The 17,943-nt window shown below is 46.9% G+C and overlaps 1 protein-coding gene across 1 annotated transcript; it reads right to left on the bottom strand.

Annotated features, from left to right (window-relative positions):
• Nucleotides 1-4,006: 4,006 nt before the first annotated feature.
• Nucleotides 4,007-15,958, bottom strand: CD4 (CD4 molecule). Its single transcript, XM_030267243.4, has 10 exons — nt 15,712-15,958; nt 9,758-9,888; nt 8,029-8,211; nt 7,806-7,949; nt 7,301-7,573; nt 6,493-6,855; nt 6,130-6,372; nt 5,921-6,039; nt 5,623-5,690; nt 4,007-4,430 (listed from the first exon to the last, which is right to left on the bottom strand). Exons 2-10 carry the CDS (start codon nt 9,816-9,818, stop codon nt 4,415-4,417), a joined length of 1,470 nt encoding a protein of 489 aa, XP_030123103.4. The 5' UTR covers nt 9,819-9,888; nt 15,712-15,958; the 3' UTR covers nt 4,007-4,414.
• Between the last annotated feature and the right edge of the window lie 1,985 nt (nt 15,959-17,943).

Raw genomic sequence — 17,943 nt, 5'->3', positions numbered from 1 at the left:
CGGTCCTCACGCAGCCAGCATCACTGTACTGCTGTCCATGTCCAGAGCCTCATCTCCACACAGCACACGGACAAGCTCAGAGGAGGGACTTCCCAGCACTGGAGCCTGGAACAGGCACCTTGACATGAGCCAGCTGGTGCTGAAGCATTGAAGAGCTGGGGTTTCTCCTTTCTTCCTTTTTGATGCCTTGCCAGTGAGGCAATTTCTGCCACCACCTCTTATTCTGCTGTTCTTTGATTTTCCAAATCTGGAAGTACCTCTAAGACTTGGCCAAGCTGGCTGGAAAATGAACTGAAGGAGAGCCAAAGGCTTCTTCAGGGGGGATGCCAAGGAAGGATGCTGACATGCATGAGGCAAAGGCTGTGGTTTGATGTGTTGCTCAGAGGTGAGTGCACTTACAGACCCTGGGCTTCCTCCTAGGAGACACTCACTTGGGAACACTCTCAGAAAGGAACCGGTCAAAAGCTGAGCATCTTAGAAGGATCTGATACTCCAACTCTACCCTCACCTTTGAGAAGGGTGGATGGAAGCTACTCTTTCTCTGCAGCTTCATTAGGCTAATGAGCCATTCAAACGGACACTGAATGCTGCCCTTCCTCTCCCATCCCCCCCACCCCTCCACCCCACCTCCCCATCCCCAAGATAAAAAGAAATTAGACGAGGCTGAAAAGGCACAGCTTTTTCCCTTCTAGACCTTGGGAACGTGGAAAGAAGCGCACAGGGTCATTTGGCTCTGAAGGCTGAGAGATGCGAGTGCTCTGCTGCAGAGCCTGCGGGGAGCGTGAGTCACATGGATCGCCTGGGCAGATCCGGGCTGACAGCACTCACCAAATCACCGCCTCACGCTGCACTCAAAGGGCACAAATAAACCGGGAAGCAGGAGGGGCTTGGGGAGGTAGCGCTGTGGGACGGGGTTATTTCAGCCCGTGTGTTTCTAGCTCAGCAGAACTGGACAGGGCAGTACATCCTCAGCTGTGTCCAACCTCCTCCCTCCGCTGGAGCAAGGAGGTCTGTGGATCCTGACTGAGGACCATGCATTGGAGCTGGGTCCAAAGGACTGAAGCATGTGCTTTTCCCTTCTACAGCCCAGAAACATGCGGAACTGTAGTACCAGAAAGACTGATGCAATAGGAAAAATCAGCACTTCACATATTTTTCCAAATTCATGCTTTCTGTGGTATTTCCACATCACTACACAGAGCTCTTGCTGACATTGTCATTTTGTAAGTATTGCCATGTATGCCATCGTCTCAGGGCTACTCTGATGAGCTGTCACCACAGGATAAAATAAGTCTGTCATTGTGTTTGCTGCTTTGCAGAGTTGTTTATTGATGTGGTTTATGTCATGCAGAGGCATTAATTCCATTGTATAGTGTAGATACACCCTTGTCACACCTAGCAAAGGGAGAAGTCCTCAACACTTCCTGTGAAGGAGGACCAGGATACATGGAAGACAGCCTGTAAAGTCCTGGCTTGGGCAAGATATAGCTGCATTCCATTCCAGCTGGGGACTCATCTACTTTGACATGTTCTGTGCAAGCTTGTTCATATCTGGGTTGAATCTCTACCTCTGTGCTGCCTTGAAGCCCACACTGAAGCTTTCAGTATTGCACTCAGATGGAAAGCAAAGCCCAACTAGGACTCACTCTGTGGATGACTTTTCTCTCATTCAGGGCAGTCTGTGTATCTAGGGAACAAAGGAAGAAAATGAAAAGACACAGACAGGAGAGCTGCCAAAAAAGAGAGATTTATAAGATGGTTTTGTGCTTGCAGGTGAACTTCAAGCGGAGTAGGGCAGGGCCACAACTTTTGAGATCATGAGACCCATTGAGGAATTATGCAGTGTTGAGGAAGGCCTATCATTTTTTTACACTCATGCAGATGGGAGAACTGGAAGCTGTGCATCTGTGGATGCAGCTGTGTGCTTACAGACACCCCAGTGGCACCATCACATCTGCTGCCACGCTAACCAGGTCACCTGAGCAGATAGAAGGACTTTCTGCCTCGATGGCGGGGGTGTGAGCCTGAGTGCTCTTTGCAGGTGGGTCTCAGCTGTGCTTGGGGACAGAACCTTTGGTCACTTGTGAGGACTCAGTGCCTCTTCCAGCCTGTGGAAGAGAGGAGAGCTGCATCCTGGCTTTGACAGCTGTCAGGCAGCTCAAGCACCTCTGTGTTCTCTGAGCCACCTCTGCTGGCATTGTCTGCTACCCATGCATTTTACCCTGGACAGGCCAGGTTTGATGGACCCCGTGCTTAGAAGAAATTAACTCTACGCTGGCTAAAACTGGGACACAAGGTTTTTAATGAGCCCTATTAGTTTAGTGATTTTTTGTCAGGCTGATTCTCTTGCTGAAAAAGTCAAGGCTGGTGTTTTGTTGTAAAGAGGTGGTTGGCTCAGCTGTCAGAACCTCAGGCGAGCCTCTGAACTGCTGGAGTTGGCTGCAGTGCTGAAGGAGCTCCCAACAGATGTTCACCCAGCCTGACTTTTTGTCCCATCCATGTATCAGATGGTACAGGGTAATCCCTCTGCTCTAGATACCTGTGTGAGTGAAAAAAGGAGCTGACTTGGGTACTCAAACAGTTATTTAAGGTGAAGGGTCTGGACTGCAGAAACAGGAGTAGCTTTTTGTTTGGGGGGACTGTGCCAAGCAGTTTGGCATGACCATTACGACCACCACTGACTTTGTGCTCATTTTCCCACATACAGCTCCTAAAAATGGACCTGTCCTTAAGCCATGAGGATGCCTTGTTTAGCAGATTGACGGGCCACAACTGGCTCCCAAGATATACTGGCAGTTCAGGGACAGGACGGGAGCAGGAGGAGCAACTGCATGCACCAGGATACGGATCAAGGCTTTTCCAAAATTAATGTAGTCATGTGCATGCAAGCACAAGCTATGGGAAGGAAAGTGGTTTTAGTGACAAGCTTTGTCACTCTGTTTGAGCGAGGATGACGGTGGAGGAGCAGGCCTGGCACCAGTGGGGGCCCACACCTGCTGCCACAGCTGCCTGGGGCTGCGTCCCCGCTCCAGGGCTTGTGGGCTGGAGGATTTCCCCGGCTCACAGGTGTTGCCTGTGCCCTTGTGTCTGTTGACTGTCACTAACAGCGTAGTGCTGGCGTCACTGCCACACAGAAAACCCCTCCTCCAGCAGCAGCCATCCCACCGAGGGTCTTCACCACAGGGAGCCCTTCCCACAGCCCAGTGCCCCTCTGTGTCTGTCCCCAGCAAGGCCAGCGCAGACAAACAAACCAGGACTGCAGCCAGTGACAGCTGTGGAACCTCAAGGCCTTTTTGACCTGCCACTAGCAGACAGACAGTAGAGTAACTTCTATAAACACAAGACTTCTGTGTACATATTTTAACAGCATTTTTCGTTCAGGACATTCTGTCATCTCTGCAACATGTTTTTAGTTCCATCTGAAATTTCCTGGGCTTTTCACTCCCTCTTCTCATCTCCTTGAGCCAAAAAAATAGGGGGGTTATTTAGTGAGAAACATTTTCAGTGGTTTTCTCAGAAGCATCTGCTTTCTGGACTCTGTGGGACTAGGCAGTTCAAGGCTGGTTTGTTCTCCTAGGCAATTACTTTCTCACACAGTTCCCAAACTTACCTGATCAACATTCAGAACTTCTTCGGGCTCTGACTTACAGAATCTATTGGTATCCTGGGCTATCCTCCTGATAAAATTAGTTCTGAATTATCCCACTGACTGTGCTGTTCTTACTTGTTTGTTAGCTTGTTATGGGAGAGGTGAAAGCTACAGGCTGAGGGATAGATATGGGGGATCAGATATGTAGGTCTAGGGGTAAATATGTAGGGCACAGACTGCCCAAATGAGCATGGACAGGCAGATTTCACAGACAGCGAAGAGCTGCTGCATTAAGGAAGGCTCATGGCAGCCACAGAGGCTGGAGATAGTGAGTATCAGCATTTCACATCCTAGCAGGAAAGAGAGAAATGTGAATTTGAACCAGACAAGAGTGCCTCAGAAAAAATGTAGTCCAGCTTGCGAGAAATAACTCCCAACCCCAAAGTAATTTATTGTCGCTCAGGCAGATAAAAGAAGCACATAAAATTGGTTCTGCAAGAAGGTCAAATTAAGTACATGAACAAAATACAAACATATTATATATGTATGTGTGTATATGTGTGTGTATATACATGTATCTTCTGCTCAGCATATCTCATTATAGAACAGAGGATCAATCATAACCCCTCAGGGTTTCTTGTCTGGTCCATTGGCTCCTAGCCAGACAACCTCCCTCCATGGCGTTAGACTGGGGGAATGATGAAGGAATAAAGAATTACATTAAAACAGGAGAATGGGAAATGGATTCACAGAGCACTATGGGCTGCCAGGTGGTTAGGTGCAGGCAGAGACTTCATCAGTCCTTGTGATGTCAGTGCTGCAGTATTACTTTTTCATCCGGCTGCAAGAGAAAAGTACTACATTAGTACCACCCCTCACTTTTTTTTTTTTTTTTTTGCATAGAGAATGACTGCCTGCCTCTGTAGCTGAGGATGCAAACAGTTACTTGAACATCCACACGGCTGCAGTTTAGGTTTCAGTTACACTGAGCTGCTTACTTGGCAAAGAGAGTTAGAGAACAACTGTATCAGCACTTGTACTGCACAGATTTATCTAGATTTTGATGCATCTGTACAGACTTTGTCCTCTCTTTATGGGGATTATTTTTTAACCTTGATAAAATGTAGGTGAACACAAGGTGAATTCTTTGACACGTTATGCTCTTCACCACATATACATCCCAGCTGTGATGCAGTATTTCCAATAAACATTCTCACTGAATTCTTGGTGGCAGTGAGAAAAAATTAGATGAAACTATCACAGTTTGCCAATGTCACTGGTGAAATGAAGCAGAAGTCCGGTTCTGTACCCAAACATTCATCGAACTTGTTCATGCAACCATTTATACTTCCCTTTGCTCTCCACTCCCAGTGACAGAATGGCTGTCAGTGTTTCCAACAGCTGCTTCTCATGCCTGATACCATATAAGCTTAAAGACATGGAAAAGGGCAGCTTCTCTGCTGAGAAATCCTTGCTCCCATGAAAATGGTCATGACACGATGGTGTATTTCACATCACCCAAGGCCTTTCAGACTGTTCTGTGATTTTTTTTCTCCCCTTTTGTTACTCCTGGGAGGTTATTGGCAATTTTCACCAAATACAGCAATGCCCTAGCAGAGCTGGAATTAAATTATAGACATAACAGATTTTTAAAATTTAGGTTTCATCCTTGAGCTTGTTTGTGTGCCTTCCACCTCCACAACCTTGATATCCAGATCTCAGATTCACTGAGGACCCTACCAAAGGACTTTGGAACTCCTGCTTGGGTCAGGCTAGCATCTCTCAACACTAAGATAACTTGAGTAAAACAACTCTGCTCAAAAGTTTCCCTCACAGTGCTACCATGGGTGTGGGATTTTGCATAGCTCATAACTCCTAAGCAGGATTTAACATGAGTAAGAGCTGAAAATGCTGAAATGCAGCTGCAATGTTTCACCAAAGAGGCTCAAGTTCAATTTCTCCCCGCCAGTCATCCAGCCCCTCTCTCTTGAAAACAGTCTTTGCCCATTCTGGGTGCCCTCATCGCCACTTACTGTTGGCACTGACATGTCTTGTTTTCCAGCAAGTATTGTCTTGCTTGTGCCATCCTTTTTGCCCGTTGCTGCCAGGAGAGAAGGGACAAAGAATAATTGGATATTTTTATGCTTCAAATGCTTTCCTGTGAAGTGGTAGTAAAGTGCTGTCTGACATCTGCAGATTGCCCATCTCAAAAACTTGCCTTGAGTCTAAGGATTGACCCTTCTGCCCTGCACCCAGACAGGAAATCTGACTCCTCCTGTGGTTTGGAGAGTCAATAATCTCTGCACCTTTCACAGGGACCGTGGCACTCACCCTTCTCCGCTGCCAGCTTATACCACTGATGATGCACAGGCACCCAAGGGCAAACGCCAATAAGCTGCCTCCAATGCTTGCTCCAATTCTCACATAGTTAATCCACACAGAAGCTTCCTCTGTGGGAGGATAAAAGTATTTAGACACAGAAACAAATAGAATTGTATAGCTTTAGGGTTGGGGCAGGGATGCGATGCTAATTTCCATACCCACGTGGTAATGAAAGCTGATCTTTTTGTCACTGTCTTCTATGAGGTGACAGCTCCACAGCCCTGCAGCACTGATGTTCACCTCCAACTTTACTTCACGCTGCTTTGAGTTCTTAATGTCCATCTCAGTGCCATTCACACGTTCCCAGCGCAAGTAGGCATTGGGTGGGAGCTGTCCAGAGACCTGGCAGGTAAGGGTCATATTGGCTCCTCTGGAGAGTGGCCCAGCAGGGTTACCTGAGACTGTAAAGGCAAGATAAGGACATGTGAGTGAGGGGATAGCAAAATGGGTCCATCAATGCTTTTGGGGCTTGCAGATTTCTGTAGCTCCTCCTCTTCATGACCGACTTCTCTTCCTCTCACCTTTCATCACCACCAGCTCTATCTTGCTCTGTGTATATCTTCCTTGGTACTCCAGCTGGCACTGGTACTGGCCAGAATGGTTGAAATGGACTTTGGGGAGCTTCACTTCTATGGTACCTTCAGGTTTTCTTTTAGGTATCTCAAAGAGAAAGTTGTTGCTTTTTTTAGTCTCATGCAGCTGTCCTTGTGCTGTGACATTGAAATCAAGCAGTTTATGAGATTTTGCACTTTCCTGTTGTTTCCAATTCAGCTGTCCTGTGAAACCTTCTTTCCATTTTATATTCTGAGAGTTCAGATGCCATGACAAGATGACAGTGCTATCAACAGTTGCATACTTTCTTTCCAGATCTGGATTCTGAAAACCTGAATTTAGAAAAGACAAGGAATACAGAGGCAGGAAAAGCCATGGTTACGCTTCCCCATGTCTACCCTTGATCCAGAGTGAGGCACACTGCACTCAGTTTAAAAAGGACTTGGAGAAAAGCCATGACATCCTCCAGGAAGGTTAAACAGAGGGAGAATAAGACAGCAGAATGATCCGAAGCTCCCAAGCACAGCAGAGATGAAAAGAACAGACCCCAAGGAAAGAAGAATCTTCTCCTCACCAAGCCTGGAGAGAAAAATAAGTGCAAGAATGGAACAGAGCTCAAGCAGCAGAACAATCACCAAGCTGCATTGTTGGAAGCCCTGAGAAGTCAACCCTGGAGCACCAGTGCTTAGAATGTGGAGATTAAAAGTTAAACTCATGAGCTGAAGGGAACACTGGTTCCCAAGCCTGAGTGTGAGTTCCATTTTTGTTGTCACATACCTAATACATTCACAGCAAAGGAGATGTTCCGATTAATCAATGGAGAGTCTGAATGGACCTGACACACCCAGGTCCCACTGTCCATAATCTCCAGTTTCTTTAAATTCACTATGTATTTTTGACGACTCTTGCTTTTTATTTCTGGTGTTTTTCTGTTATTGTTATTGTCAAACAATATGATGCTGAGATCAGGAAGAGGACTGGATGCATTTTGAATTAAAATCAGTTCAGGGACTTCATTCTGCAGAAAATGCCCGTCCAAAGAGATTGTCACTGTAAAAAGAAAATACACGGCCAGTAAGTCAGTTCCTCTTCCTGCAAGAGAGAGACAAGTGTTACAGCAAAGAGAACCTGGAGATGCTGTGCTCTGGACATGGAGGAGAAATGAGCTGTGATAGCCCAGGACAGAAGAAATGCAGCTGGATAAAGAATCCCAGCAGAGAGGTCTCCCCAAGCTCTATGGTTCCCTCCCCTCTTGATGACTACAAGTCCTCCACTCACTCACATTTAAAGATGTGCAGTGAGGTGCGGATTCTGTGAGTGCCATATTCACAGGTGTAGATGCCAGCGTCGGAGAGCTTCAGATTCCACACCCACAGTTGTTTATATTGCATCTTGATGTCTGCTCGGCCAGTAATGAAAGTTGGTTCTTTTGAAAAAAATAGGCTTGGTTAGGAGGGAAGAGGTTTCTCAGCTGTGTCAAGGGAGAAGGGGCAATGAATCCTTACTTTTCCAATATCTAGTACTCTTTTCCATACGCCATAGAAGAGTATCAGAGTACTTCCAGCTCACAACTGTGGCATCCCGAAATAATTGTGAATCGGGAGGTATGCCTGTGCAGTTCAGGGTCACCTCCCCTCCTGTAAGCCCAGTCTGGAATTCATTTTGGTGAGCCATACTGGAGATCAGGCCTGAAAGCCAATACCGAGCAAAAAAAGGCGTAAGTTCACATTCTGAAGGGTGGCTCAGTGAAGACTTCCCAGCCCTCCAAAAATATGTTGATATTTCTCCTCCCTTTCCCAGACACTGAAATTATCCTCAATTTCTGAATTTGTCACTCCTTTATATCATCAATGAAGCAATCAGTCAATTGCTTGATTACTCTTTTATTACCTGGTTATACTCTTTCACATATATTCAGAAAAAAAGGAAAATACCAGTAGTTATGGTGGACTGACCATCATTCATAATTTTGAAATATCATCAGCTTTACTGAAACAACATTTTCCCACTTAGTTTTTCTACTAGTAGCAAATGAAGGACAGCATATGTCAGCCCTCCTTCACTTCCCAGTCAACACTTGATGCAACACTGACAAATTTGCTCACACCTTCTTCCAGTTTTTGCATCGATGAAGACTGAATACACAGAAAAATGAAGAAATAAAGTGAAAATAATAAATAAAGTGAAAAAGAAATAAAGTGAAAAAGAAAGAAAGGAGGTTGACCTAATGTCAGGTTCCTGTTCTTGGGAGGAGGGATATGTGACAGTAAAAGAAATGGATGTATAAGGTTGAAAAAACATTCGGAGTGGTTTTTTTTGGGAGAATAGTTTCCTGTCTTTCACTGTAAGGAAGGTTTCTGCAGGAGATCTTAAGAAGGAGATGGAGTTGCCACAGGTAAGATTGGGAATAACAGGGTTGTAATCTCCTGCCTCATTGCTGGTAAGCTCTCTGAGATGCCTAACCTGCAAATCCCCCAGGTGACCTGAGTGTTGAAGAGCTGTAGAAGTGTAAAATGAAAAGTTTAATGTAGGGTTTGTCGGAAGTTACGTCCCTCTAAGAGGTAACCTGCAACAGTACCCATACAAGTTTTCAATAATTGCATATTGGACTACAGAAGTTTATGATTTTGTCTTTAATTGTGAAATTAGAAATGTTATTAATCGGAGTTGGCATCTTTTGCTTTTTATTTGCTTCTAGGATGCACAAAAGATTTCCAGTCTTTTCTCTGTGACCAGAGGAATCAAAGCTGAGTGTCTGAGAAATGCTGGCTTGGCCTTATTCATTGTCTTTCCTTTCTTGGAAAATGAACACTAAAAAATCCACCAAAGCTTATAACAATAGCAGTCAAGCTAAGCAAGCCAGTAGCATTCCATTTGCCAGGGCAGATCTGTGATGACATTCCGAAGATCACATCACAGATGTGGTTATGCATCACAGATATGTTTTTGCCCAGACAGCTGGAGGCAATGTGGAGGGCATATTTTCCACTCTGCTTGGTGTGTATCCTGGTTCTCACAGGACCCCCACTCCTGCATCTCTGTGGGGCAGCTCCCCAAACCCTGTTTTTGGCTGGCAGGCTCAGCAGGCTGGCTGGGAACCACCTGAGTCCCAGAGCTAAACCGTGTGAGGAAATTTATACGACACATCAGAAAGAGCCTAGAAATGCACCGAGGGTTGTGAGGCCTGTGAAAAGGCTGTGAGAACCATGAGGGTTTGTTGAGCCCAGGACTCACCCAGATGCAGAAGCAGGAAGGCAGCAGGCATGCAGCTCAGGGCTGTGCCGCATGGCTCCATCGCTGGGGAACGCTCCTCCCGTCCGTGGAGAGCAGGGCTGGAAAGGCTGTCACTGTCAAGGGATCTTATCCTGGAAGACCCAAATGCTCTGTTAATATGTTTGATTATTCAGACCTCGATGCATGGGACTTGTGTTCCCAATCAGCTCTCACCATCGTTCAGCACAACAAAATAGAAGCTTATTGGGAAAGTCACCAGAGCCCTTTGTTTCAGCGAAGAATCCATCTGCAGCGTGCCCCTGGAGTTTGGTAATAAACATTTCATTTTACTCATCCCTAGGTTTCTGGCATTCATCGGGCAGCAGCTGTTTATACTGCCAAGACTTCTGTGCTTTTTTACTTCTCTATGGTGGGTTATCATCACTCTTGCAGAGATTAAAGCTAAACACACACAGGGCTGCATTAACAAGAGCACAGCCAGCACGGTTGGAAGTAGAGTGAAGTAATTATTTCTCTCTATTTGGCACACCTGAGGTCTCATCTAGGATACAAGGTAGAGTTTTGGGCCCCCAGTACAAGAAGGATGCCAACAAACTGTATGGAGTTCAGTGGAGGGCTAGTGAGATGGTGAGGAAGTTGGAGCACCTGACATACAGGGAGAGGCAGAAAACTGGGCATGATAGGGAGAAGGGAGCCAAAGTGAGATCTAATTTCAGTTTCTCATTATCTAATGGATATTACCTAGAAGAATAAGCCACATTCTTCTCAGATGTGCACAGGGGAGGAACAGGAGGCAGCAGCCATATGTTGAGTAGGGAAATGTTGACTAGATAGAAAGAAAACTTTCTTCCCACTGAAGGTGGTTCAGCAACGGAGTAGATGCCGAGAGACTCCAGGCAATCTCCACCATTGGAGACACTCTGGAGTTGCCTTGTCAAGCCCTGAGCAACATGTTGTAGTTTTAGAGTCAACTCAGGTCTGAGTAGGAGAATTAATTGGGGACCTCCCAATGTCTCTTGCCATCTAAATATTTCTATATATTTGTGCTTCTACCATTACAACCATCTTTAGGGTCTTATTAATATTTTTCTTCAGCTTTGGTTGTTTTTTTTTTAACTTCTTACCTTAAAAATCTCAATAACCAGCAAGTCTGGTGTTGGAAAGTCATGCTTGAATTCTTAAGATTATTCAATGAAAAGTATATGGAAAAGGGAGGAATGTGATCCAGAAAAAGAAGTTGCATTAATGGTAGCAAAACCTTAAGTGGGAACTGGAAGCTAATGGTCATGTCAAGGTGAGTTACCAAATTAGATGCAGTTTCTGACTCTAGGAAAAACCAAGTGCTGGTAACAGCTGCAGCGGGGTGGGGTGACAAGGTGGTGGGGACCATGGCTGCTGATGCAAGGACATTTCTGATCTCTCCATCCCTAAACCAAGGCATATATCACAGAAGGGAAGCCAAGCAGCTTAAATGCTCTGGGGAATGAGCAAACCAGTGAGGTGACCTCACTCCTCTGAGAGAAGGCAGTCCCCATGTCAGGCATGTGACAGACTGAAGGCTGGAGTCTTAATGGGATTAAACTCAAAAGAAACGCATGAATAATTTTCTACAATATTTATATGTACGATGTGCAATATTAAGTGTAATATATTCTATTAGAGGATAATTTAATACTGAAATTAATTTAATGATCAGAGCATGTGAAGCTATCAAAGAGTAGATTAAAACATCAGCACTACATTTAAATGGAGATCAGGTCAGCACAACATCTGACATCCAGACCAATGTACAGACATGGAGAGATGAAAAATATGTGTGCAAGAGCAAGACAGCAGCCATAAGCACCATCAGAAGGGAAACAGGTGGCAAAGACACAGTCAGAGGAGACTTGTGGCTTGCCTCATGCAAAACAAAAAACCCACCCCAGGTCAGGAAATATTTGCATGAGCTGTTTTCTGTGAAAATTGTAAAACAAAGGAGCAAGTACAGATGATTGGAGATCACTCCTAACAAGATGCAGAGGCAGTAATGAAGCAGTTTGCTGGGTTAAGCTACAGAAAAAAGAAAGGGGCACTAACAAGGCATCTGTATGCACCTCACTCTGAAGGAACATTGATAACTGAGAACTGGCACAGGGCCTGGGCAAGATCCATTCCTAAGGTGACAGGAGAAACCTCATCCCTGCTGTAAAATCTCACATAACCTGTTCCTGTGGGGTGAAGAAGTCAGCCCCCACTTGAAAGTAATATCTGTGAATTAACAGTTCAGTGATGGGTTTCAAATTTTTGAAGTCATTAAGCTTTATATAAAACCTAAAGGTAATGGAACAAGTAAAAATTAATGAAATCGCTGAGTCACACCTCATAATTTTGTTTTGACTGGGAATCTCTATTCTCCTGTCATATGGCTTCAGTTTATTCTTTGCCTTCTTGCTTCCTGGTTATTGAGCAAAACCACACAACCAGAGCACTGTGGGACTGGTGAACTGCTGACCTTGTGCACCTTGGTAGATGCAGATTGATGCATCTTTGTTCTTCTGTTTCTTCTCTTGGTTTCACATCTTCTGCATTCCCACTTTGTTCACACTAATCTTTGTATTTCTGTGGCAGATCTCCACAGTGCGATGTTACCACCTACATGTTACAAATCAGTGGGGAAAATGGGTTGCCTTCAGCTAGGATTTCTTTTACACACTTTCCCTCTCTCCCTGTTTATTTCTACTTCTCTTGCATACTACTTCCTATTCTCCCCTGCCTTTCTATCTCCTTCTGGATCCCTCCAGGCCAGATCATAGGCAAGGCTGCTCCAGAGTTTACAGATCTCAGTGTGCAAGGCTCTGCTGTGTTAACTGAGCAAGCTGCTCTCATTAGCGGATGCTCGTAGCAGACCCACAGCCTCCTCACAGGCAGCCCAGCTGCATCCTACGGTGGTACTCATAAATTAAGCGGTGTCACAGAATGTCCCCAGGCACTGGAACATACTCATCAGTCCTGTTAAATTGCTAGTACATTTCCTGACACATTTTTGGCCAGGGACAACTCTCACTGTCCCGAGCAACTCTTGGGATGCATTTAGGTGTTAGCATGGGCCAGGGACCTCTCCCATTAGGTGGCTGGCATGTGGCCAGTTCATTTTGGAGGTTAAGTGAGTTTAATAGCCCAGACCATCTCATGCCAGCTGGCCTCTGTGCCAGAAACAGTCCAGGCATACTTGATTTATTAGCACATCTAGCAACGGAGGAGCAGGGCTCCCTCCCAAGTGAACATTGATTTCCTTTTCATTTTAACTTCCCCCTCTTATTAAACTGGTTTAATTTCCTTCTTGACTTATTTTAATGATCCTTGCCTCTCTGAGGGATAGGAAAAGGAGAGCTAAGGTAGTGAGTGGGCTTGCTTCAGAGAATGATGCCTGCAGGACCAAGTCATGCCTGGAGAACATCTGCTTGAGAGCAGGGCTGGCAGCCCCTCGGTCCCTCCAGTACCAAACCCCAGTGGGTGATGGCTACAGAGACCTCTCCACAAGTTGGCACTGCCATTACACAGGAGGAAACTTAAATAAAAAAAAACCCCAACAAATAAAAACTCGGCAACTGCTCCTGATGCAGAGCAGGCCATCTCCTTTTCTCGGTGTGTTCCTGTGCCTCTTTCTTGCAGTGTGGTTTTGGTTTCTCCTCTCGCTCTTGTTTGTGGCTGTGCTTTTGATCTGGCAGCAGCTCGTTCTGTCAGGGTGGGGGGGCCCCCCAGCCCTCCCTCCCCACGGGGGCTCCACACCTCAGCTTCCGCTGCGGCATTTCCCCTTCTGCCTGCCGGGCCAGGGCTCAGGGATGCAGCTGCGGCTCGCCCTGCTCCAGAGTTAGGCTCAGCTGTGGGGCTCTGGGCTAAAGGGGTTCACCTCTCTTCTTCTCAGTTGAAAAATCTGAAACAAAGATGACTTGGCTCTTTTACCAAATTAGTGGTTTCTTTGAATTTACTCCTTTATGTTAAAGCGAACGTCATGTGAGCAGCAGGCAGGGCAAGAGATGAAGTGCAACGAATATAGTCAGCAGAGAGCAAAGTTATGACAGCAGTGAGTCATTTCATGATCTCTACTGTCCCCCTGGACTGTTTGATCCTCCCTCCATTTCCTCCTGAGCATCTCTGCTCACCCAAGAGTGGATGCCACCCTCCCATTGGAGCTCCAGGGAGAGGGAGGCACTGGAGCAGGATCCATGGGTTCACACAGGTGAAAGCAGCTGATCTTCCCTGGGAGAGGTCCCACCATCAGGACAAGGAGCGTGGTGATGTCACTGTGTCAGCACCAGCTGAGCTCCCCTCAGCCATGAACTACCCCATGCCCAGTCACAAGCCTGCAACCACGTGGAGGTCACAAGAAGTGGCTCCATCTCCACAGCCCAGGCTCCCTTCTGTCCTAAGGGGAAGCCGAGACTTGCCTTTCTAAAGCCACCGGAGGCTGTGACTAATAAAAGCACTGTGATGCACTCTGAAATCAGCTCCTTCATCAGCCTTCCAAGCCATGTATGTGCTTGGGATGACATCTGGGTATCATCCCTCCTTAATTTTGCTCTGGTGAATACAGGGTCCCCACATGAGGCTGTGGCAGATGAGGTGGGCACCGTCCCTGGGTGCTCAAGCACTGCTTGAGGGGATGAGGTGGATGCTCAGTTTGGATGAGCCGAGCCCTGCTGTGCTGCAGCAGACATGTTTGTGAGACACTGAGGAGGACAAAGGAAAAGTCGGGGAGACCTTATCACAGCCTTTCAGTACTTAAAAGGATCTTACAAAAAAGATGAAGAGCGACTTTTTAGATGCTCAGATAGTGGTAAGAGAAGAAGGAACGGTTTTAAACTGAAAGAAGGTTGGTTTAGATCAAATGTTAGGAAGAAATATTTTACTCAGAGATGGATGAGGCACTGGAACAGGTTCCCAGATGGCTGGTCCATCCCTGGAAGTGTTCAAGGCCAGGCTGGAAGGGGCTTTGGGTGACCTGATCTAGTGGAAGTTGTCCTTGCCTATGGCAGGGGTGTTGGAATGAGCTGTTTTCTAAAAGTCCCTTCCAAACCAAACCATTCTGTGATCCTACGACTCTAACCTGCAACAGGGACTGTTGAGTTCATAGTGGAGAGCACTGAGCAGGAACCTGAACTCAACCCTCATGTGGAGGAGTATCTGAGGTGGCTGATGGAGGCTGAGTAGGATACACCACCTGAAAGTTGAAAAATTCAACCAGAAATGAAATTCCTGCTTTCAACAGCACAGCAGCCTTTGTAAGGGGAAAGCAAACCCTTTTTCTGTTGTCCTGAAATTGCAAGGATCCCTCTTTTTCCAAGAAATCCTGCTCACTCAGCCCTGAGATAATGGATCAGACTGCATTGGCAGCTAGTGTCAGGCAGTGAGCCAGTCAGCCTGGATTAGCAGAACAGACCCCTCGTACAGATGTAAATAGACATCCTAACTTAGCTAGGGACTGGCATCTTCTTATTTTTGCAGGCTTTTTTTAGAATAAAGTTCCCCTTCCTGCAGGGTACGTGGAGAAGGTGATAGCAAGTGGCAGCTGGTAGAGGGCTGCTTCCCAATGCATTTGCAGCCCTTGGGGATATGCAGTCACCAGTGACAGGCCCTCATATAGGACAAATTTCCCTATACATGGGTTTAAAAGATCCATGAGATCCCCAGGCTCTGAGGCAAGTTGAGCTTTTTGTAACTCCCTTTTTTCATGCCCCTTTCAGAGAAAATTACAGGGAGACAGTTTTTAGTTAAAATTAAAAGGCTTGGAGAATTGCACAGCCAGAAGTATTATCAAGTCAAAGGTTTAAGATAGTTTTACAACAGGCTTTTAACCGGGGCAAAACCAATCCATTTGTGCTGAAACAGCAACTTGAGTGGAGTAATAAAGTTCGTAGCATTAAAAAACCCGAAAACAGGCTGGCCTCTTAGCAGAAAAAGAGTTTCCTTACCTCTTTTCTCTCAGCCTCTGTGCTTCTGTCTCCTTGTGTTTGTCACCTGCCGTAATTGATCTCACCCAACTACAGCTGAAACAAAAGAAGAATGAAGTTGATGTTCAGCGAGCAGATGTAGGGTTGGCCTTGATGTCTCCTCCTCTCCAGCCGGTGCCACAGCAAGGTCTTGCTGCCCGTCCAGGTTCTGCTGACATCCGCTGACTTCTCTAGATGGTGATTTTCCAAAGGCACGTGATTTCAGCTCTGGGTGTGAACAGAAATGGACCTGAGCGGAAGGCGACGCATGGCAGCGGTGGGGAGAGTGAGTGTGCGAAACAGAGAGAGCCTATTGGCCACGGGGCAGCTGATGGAGGCCGTGACAGGCTGAAACTTCAGCATGGGTGGCTGGGAGCTGGCTCTGCTCCGCTGGGGAGGACAGCTCACAAACTTACAGGTTAGCTGGGCACATCCAGACCCGGCCCACGCCTCTCGCACTCTCTAAGAGCAGTCTGAGCTCCGTTTCCCAGCCTGTCTCCTGCACCACCGCTTAAGAGGAGGCACCTCTGAGGAGCTGACCCCAGCCCCACCTTTCTCTGGAGTATTATTTCTGAGATTTAGGGTGAGATGAGAGATTATTTTCTTTATAGCAGCAGTGGCTTTTCCTTTTCTGTTGGCCAGCACCCACCCAGCTGCTCTCCCATTCCCCCTCCTCAGCAAGGCAGAGGGAGAAGATGTGAAAAACCCTCTCAGGTCAGGATAAGGACAAGGAGATCTCTCCCCGGCTACCGTCATGGGCAAAATTGACTTAACTTGGGGAAGGGTTAATTTAATTTATGGCCAATCAAAAACAAATAAATACATAACATAGTGATACATTTTTTTAAATCCCAACAACTTTAAAAAGCTTCTCCCACCTCTCTTTTCTCCTCAGGCAGAACTTCACACCTGACTCTTCTATCCTCCTTCCTCCCCCAAAGTGTCACAGGGGACAGGTCATCGGAGTCATTGTCAGTTCATGGCACTTCATCTCTGCTGCTTCTTCCTGCTTATGCTGTTCCTCTGCTGCACCGTGGGGTCCTTCAAGAAATGCTCTGATACGGATTCCTCCCATGGATTTCAGTTTTTCATGTTCATCTTGACATTAGAAAGATCTTTTTTACAGTGAAAACAATTAGTCACCAGAACAACTTCCCCAGGGATGTGGCAGAGTTGCCATTGCTGGAGGCTTTCAAGGTGTGATTGGGCAGGGTGCTAGATAATGTCAGCCATGAACCCAGTGTGGGTCCTCCATAGGCCACATCTCCTGCCAGAAAATCTGCTCCAGTGCAGACTCTCCATGGGCTGCAGGGGAATCTCAGCTCTGGCACCTGGAGCACCTCTTGCCCCTCCTTCTCTCCTGATCTTGGTGTCTGCAGGGCTGTTTCTCCCACGTATTGTCCTTCCTGCCTCCCACAGCAGCTGTACACAGCTTTTTACCCTTTGTTAAACACACTGCCACAAAGGTGTCAACAGCATCACCGATGAGCTTAGTCTTGCTCTGCAGTGGGTCTGCTCTGGGGCTGTCTAGAGGTGGCTCTGATTGACATCAGGGAGCCAAATCCTTCTCACATCTCACAGAAGCCACTGATGCAGCCCCTCCAGTACCAAAAGCTTGCCCTGTAAAGCCACTGTAAGGTTACTCTTCAGTAACCTGTACCAACCTGCACCAACCTGCACCACTGCTGAATCTCAGCTGTTTCCCTTCTCTGTAGGGTGGAGGAGGGGGCTTTTGTGGTTTCCCACCCACATTTGGTCTCTCTCTCTGAATCCCAGCCTCAGTCAAGGTGGCGGAAACCCACTGAGCCCCAGACACGGCTGAGATTTCATCTCTGTGCCACCCACTCTTCTCCTTCTGGCAGTGACTTGCCCCTTTGCCTGAGGATGGGGGTGTGAGATGCAGCCAGGCTTCAGGGGGAGCAGGGACAGACAGCCACAGCAGCGAGGCTCATGGTGTGCCACCAGCTGTGCCAGGAACAGCCATGGTCAGGCCTCCAGCGCAAGAGCTTCTCCATGGATCGTGACTTTGGAGAAAGGTGAAGTCCTGTTTCGGAGAGGAGCCAGATGCACGAGTCAGGAACTTCCCAGTGTGGGATACAAAGGATGGGATGGGATGGGATGGGATGGGATGGGATGGGATGGGATGGGATGGGATGGGATGGGATGGGATGGGATGGGATGGGATGGGATGGGATGGGATGGGATGGGATGGGC

This window comes from Taeniopygia guttata, chromosome 1, assembly GCF_048771995.1.
Source record: "Taeniopygia guttata chromosome 1, bTaeGut7.mat, whole genome shotgun sequence".
Taxonomy (NCBI): domain Eukaryota; kingdom Metazoa; phylum Chordata; class Aves; order Passeriformes; family Estrildidae; genus Taeniopygia; species Taeniopygia guttata.
Note: the sequence above shows the minus strand (reverse complement) of the source record. Positions and strands in the feature narration are given on the sequence as shown.